The sequence below is a fragment of the Delphinus delphis genome, chromosome 3, assembly GCF_949987515.2.
Source record: "Delphinus delphis chromosome 3, mDelDel1.2, whole genome shotgun sequence".
Lineage (NCBI taxonomy): Eukaryota > Metazoa > Chordata > Mammalia > Artiodactyla > Delphinidae > Delphinus > Delphinus delphis.
In genome coordinates this window covers 10,015,561-10,021,085 of record NC_082685.1, presented here as the reverse complement: position 1 = coordinate 10,021,085, position 5,525 = coordinate 10,015,561, and the positions used below count along the sequence as shown (strand labels likewise).

General features: G+C 64.1%; 1 protein-coding gene across 1 annotated transcript; it reads right to left on the bottom strand.

Annotated features, from left to right (window-relative positions):
• Nucleotides 1-677: 677 nt before the first annotated feature.
• PTGER1 (prostaglandin E receptor 1) lies at nt 678-2,505 on the bottom strand. Its single transcript, XM_060006618.1, has 2 exons — nt 1,546-2,505; nt 678-944 (listed from the first exon to the last, which is right to left on the bottom strand). The coding sequence occupies exons 1-2, from the start codon at nt 2,503-2,505 to the stop codon at nt 678-680; spliced, it is 1,227 nt and encodes a 408-aa protein (XP_059862601.1).
• Nucleotides 2,506-5,525: the final 3,020 nt, after the last annotated feature.

Here is a 5,525-nt window from a genome sequence, read left to right as displayed (position 1 = left end):
TCCATGCATCTCCGTCCGTTCTTGTGCAGTAATGGGGGTGGGGGGCGTGCTTGGAGGTGGGGAGAGTTGGGAGGGGATGTGATGGATGGCCGGTGGCGTAGGGAGTGATGGGGAGAGGCCCTGGATTGTGGTGGGGGATCGTTTGAAGGGGCCAAGGGATGGTGGAGACTCGGGGCTGTTATTGTGGTGGGGAGCATGGGCAGGCCGCCATGGGAGGGGGGCTCGGAGCTGTGTTGAGGAACTTCCGGGGTTCGAGGCCAGTGATGGGGCGTAGTTTGGGGGGTAGGGACTTCGGGTTGTGTGGGGGAGCTCAGGGCCACAATGAGCGAATGGTTGCGGGAGCCACTCATGACGGCAGCAGGGGCGAAAAGCGGCCCCCAACCCTCCCACTCTGCTCCCAGCCGAGCCTCCGCCCCAAGACTGCGGCCACGGCGTTGTGCGCGTGCTCCTGCGACTCCGGCTCTGTGTCTCTACGCCGCCGCGTGGCTAGTCCCGGAACTGCACACCCCGGAGGCGTACACAGCACCTCTGCCGCTCCGGCGCGGCCGCGAGGGTGCTGCAGCCCCGACGGGACGCACCGCCCCGGGCTTGTCCGCAAAAAGCGTTTATTCCCCGAAGTCTCCGAGCTGCGGACCAGAGGCCGGCCCCGGGTGGTCTGGCTTAGCCTCCGGGCGCGCCTAGAAGTGACTGAGGCCACTGTGCCGGGAGCTGCGCAGCGAGTTCGCCTCCCAAGCGCTCCTCATTAGGCCCAGCTCCCTGGGGCTGCCCTTGGCACCTGCCCTTGAAGGCAGGAGGCAAAGCAGTTGGCGAAGCACAGCCCGGCGCAGCAAGATGTACACCCAGGGGTCCAGAATCTGGTTCCACGAGGCGAGGCGCACGGCCAAAAACAGTGGCTGCTGCAGGGAGCTGGAGCCCCAGCCCGCGATGGCCAGCACCACCAACACCTGTGGGAGAAGACAGTGTGAGCGGTGGGTGGTGTAACAAAAGGGCACCGGCGAAGGGTAGGGCTGAGATGGATGGGAGAGTGTCTGAAGGTAAGGTGGCTGTGAGGATGGACGGAACGTCATGGGGAGGGTAAATGGGAATCTAATTGGGAAGGAGCTGTGGAGAGAGGGGAGAAGAAGTGGGGGCCTTAGCGTGGCAGAAGCAAAGGCCTTCAGTGGGTGTGTGCTTGGGCAGGAAAGAAGTCCCAGGTATCCCAAAGGACAGGGGATTGAAGGGGAGAAGAGAAAAGGGGTGGTGATGGTGGAAGGAAGCTAGGGAATGGAAGCACTTAGGTGGGTGGGGTTGGAGGAGAACCTTGCCTGGGTCGGGTGAACTACAAAGACCCCAGGAAGGAGTAAGATACCGGGACTGGGAGGAGGAGTGGGACGTCAGAGGAAGAGGGCAAAGGGTGGACTCTGGCAGGTGGGGCCTCGAGGGGGCAGTGCCCTGGCTGGGTCAGGGAGAGAGGACCCAGGTATCCCACCCAGGATGGAAAAGGGTGGGAGAGGTCACGGAGGGCGTGGGAAGGAGCAGGGTTGGAGGGGCATGTGCGCCCCTCACCAGCAGGGGGCTCCAGCAGATGCACGACACCACCATGATGCCTACGAGCTGGCCCACCATCTCCACATCGTGGGCACGGGCTCGCCGCGCTGAGCCGCGGCCCAGGGAGCCGCCGGGGGCGGCGGAGGCCGAAGCGACGGACGAGGCGGACGAGGCGGACGAGGCGGAGGCCGGGCGGGGTCCGCGCCCTCCCCAGTGACGGCGGCTGTCGGAGCCTCCAGCCGGGAAGTGCCGTCGAGAGCGGCGGCACCAGCGGGCGCGCAGCAGGGCAAGGCCGCTGAGCGTGTTGCACACGAGCGCGGCGAGCAGCGAGGCCAAGCCGAGGCCGGCGAAAAGGCCGGCGAGCAACGACTGGCGCCAGCCTCCCGCCGGGCCCAGACCGATGAAGCACCACGTACCCGGGTACTGCAGCTCGTAGCGGCCCACGCGCGCCAATGGCAGCAGCGCCACGGCCAAGGCCACGGCGGCCAGCGCGGCCAAAGCCAACCGCGCTCGGGCCACCGAGACGCCGGCTGCGTGCAGCAGCGGCCGCGTGACGCCCACGCAGCGCTCCACGGCCATGCCGCAGCCCAGCAACAGCGGGCACAGGCCGAAAAAGACCATGCATCCGCCCAGGAAGTGGCAGGCGCCGCCGGCCGGCGAGCGCCCCGCCGCGTACAGGTGCAGCACCAGCGCACCCGGGATCACGTGGCCCACCAGGTCGGTGGCCAGCAGGCTGGCGACGAACAGCAGGAAGGTGGCTGCCGAGCGGCGGCGCCGCAGACGGCCCGCGACCTGCGCCAGCAGTGCCAGCGCCAGCACGTTGGACACGGCGCCCAGCGTCATGGAGAAGATGGGCAGCGCGGGCGACGCGCCCGCCAGGTCCGACAGCGGTCCGGCGGAGGCGTTGGAGGCCCCAGGTGCTGTACACGTGGTCGCCTCACCCGCCAGGCTCAGGTTGAGGGGCCCGTAAGGGCTCATGTCAGGTGCCGGGGGTGGGGCTGGGGAGAGGAGAGGAGAGGAAGGTGAGGTTCCACCATTGGCCTGGGACCAGCTGGTGTTCCCATCTCAGATCATCAGGACCCATCTCACCCTCCATGGAGTTCTTCTATGGACCCTCTGTACATGGCAACTCCAAATGACTCTGGCTGCCCCATTCCTGATCCATTTGTCCTCTTCCTCTTACCAGCCCATCTCTTGCTCCAGGCTTCAGTCTCCCCTCATTGCCCTGTCCACCAGGGTCACCTGGCTTCAGCCTAACCTGTCTCTGACCCCACCTCTGGGCTTTACCCACCCACTTCTGACACCCACCTCCCATTTTGACAGCCAATTCCTGGCCCCCGGCCCCATCTGATACCCACTGACCAATTTCTTTCTTCCTTTCTTTTTTTTTTTTTTTTGCGGTACGCGGGCCTCTCACTGTTATGGCCTCTCCCGTTGCGGAGCACAGGCTCCGGACACGCAGGCCCAGAGGCCATGTCTCACGCGCCCAGCCGCTCCGCGGCACACGGGATCCTCCTGGACTGGGGCACGAACCCGTGTCCCCTGCATCGGCAGGCGGACTCCCAACCACTGCGCCACCAGGGAAGCCCCCCACTGACCCATTTCTAATCCCAGGGCACCATCTGACCCCACTGCCCCATCTTTGACCATCACTATGTCACCTTTACTCCAGTCCCATCCTAGATGCTCACAACCCCACCTCTGCCACCTTGGGCACATCTCTCCCCGCCACACTGTCTCTTTCCCCAGGGCCACATCCCTGTTCCCATAAACCCATCCCTGTCCCCTTGGCCACATCTCTGTCCACACAGCCCCGTCCCTGTCCCCAGAGCCCCATCCTTGTCTCCCACACTCCCATCTCTGTCTCTCACCCAGGCCCTACCTCTGCCCACTGCCGCCTCACCCTGGATGCCCACAGTTCCGCTCCTGCCAGCTTCATGTCCCTGCCCCAGAGGCCTCAAGGCTAACCCGTCACCACCCAGTCCTTGATAGCCCCTGGTGAGGGCTGAGAGGTCAGAACTGCCTGCTAGGTCATATGGGAAGGGAGGCTGGACAGACAGTAAGATCAACAGGGACAGAGAGATGGGCTGAGAATCAAGGAACACAGGAAGGACAGGCTGGGGGAGCCATGGCCCCATCCTTTCATGCCTTCCTCCCCCACTGGAGATCCTCGTGCCCCAGCCTTCTTACCCGGAGCTGCCTGGGACGCAGGGTCCCCATCGCCTGCCGCTTGGTCCCTGCTGCCCCGCTGCACCGGCTGCCCTGCTGCGCCCTAGCCTGCTGCGCCCGAGGTCTCCGATAGGCCGCTCCCTCCCTCCCTCCCTCCCTCCCCGGGCGGCTCCTCGCTCCCAGCCTCCTCCCGCTGCCCGCTCCAGCCTCCAGGGGCCGTTCCACCCAGCGCACGCCTTCAGGGGGCCTGGGGTGACAGACACCCCCTTTTTGTACTCCTGGCAATGGTCATGGGCCACTCCAGGCCCCAGCTCCCCTGAGTAAGGGGGGCTCTGGGAAGTTGGCCTGGCCGCCGTGACCCGCTCCCACTGGTGGGGCGGGAGCAGCCCCATTCCCTCCCAGGCGTGGGCCTCTCGCCTACCTCATTAATAAAGCGGATAAAATCTAAACAGTGGAAAACCTGAGTGTCGCCCAGGGCAGGCCGGGGCGGCTTAGTGGTGCTACTACCCCCACCGGGGCCGCAAGGTTGGAGGGCTAGCCCTACGTGGGGACAGCAGCACCCCCTTGCCCTGCCAGAACCTTCATGCATGTTGGGTGGGTGGCGGTGGGCAGTGCCCTGGGTGGACCAGCTTGGGTCATGCCCAGCCTGACCAGGAGATCCGCCCATTATTTACACAGGGGCTTAAAGCCTAGGCAAGGGCAGCGAGTCAAACTCTGGGAGGGAAGAGGGAGGAGGCTGAAGGGGGGCAGGGGAACCGGGAAGATCGGTGACCAGGGGACTGTCTCCTAGATCCTGCTTTAGGATGTGATGAGCACACACACGTCCCAAGCCACAGACAGCCACACCTGTGGGCACTCAGCTGCATCCTCACCTCCTGCCCTGAGAAGAAGGATCGCATCCCTGAGGGGCACACACACGGTCACACACCTGAAGATACACAATCATATCCCTTAACGCCCTGAGACCCCCCACTGTCATGGCCTGTTCCCAGCTCAGCAGCAGCCACGTGCCTTGGGGTCAGCCATCGTCACGCTGAGACAGTCTCACCTCTAGCACCAGAGATGGGCCCACAGTTACTGACGCTAACACCCTGAAATAGAGCCCCCTGTGAGAGAGACCATCACACCCCTTAGTGCTGGCAAATGTAGTCTCACTCAGCACCTTGAGCGGTGCACACAACTGTTACCACTGACACAGCCCCCAGCCACACCCCAACATCACTCAGAGACCCCCCTAACAGTCCAAGACAGGCCCCACAGGTACACACCACATACACCCAAGACACAAGGAGTGGCACCCCCTGGACACCCCGAGATCTAGCCGGTCACCCCCCGACCCTAGCAACAGCAACACCCAGAGGCACACATGCTGTCACACGGCCACACTCCACACAGAAGCCCTGCCAGTGACATCCACAAACACCCTGGAACACGAAGACAGTCATCACACCCCATTCCCTCAACACAGTCACAAACCACCAACACTCTGAGAGACACAGTCCTACCTCCTCAACACCCAGACTCACACAGCCTCACCCCTTCACAACCAGAACTGTATATTAGCACAGACACACGAAGTGCCCACAGGTGCCCAGCGATGCCCAGAGTAACCCGTCCCAGCCCCCATCCAGGTGGTCCTCCCCACTGCCCCCTCCCACGGCCCATTGCCTGCATATTGGAAATGGGGAGCGGGCGGGCTTAGACCTCCCCTCTCAACTTGCCCCCAAACATTCCTGTGGGGACCTCTGGCCTGCTTCCCTCCACTTCAATCCTTGCCCTTCCCTCCAGGTCTGGCCAGGACGCCACCCCCCACCCCACCCCCGCCCTTC

Excerpts from the sequence above, each read along its gene's own strand:
- PTGER1 (XM_060006618.1), bottom strand. The coding sequence starts at position 2,505 with ATGAGCCCTTACGGGCCCCTCAACCTGAGCCTGGCGGGTGAGGCGACC. Across the intron at positions 945-1,545 it reads TCTGCTGGAGCCCCCTGCTG|GTGTTGGTGGTGCTGGCCAT; the intron begins GTGAGGGGCGCA and ends CTTCTCCCACAG.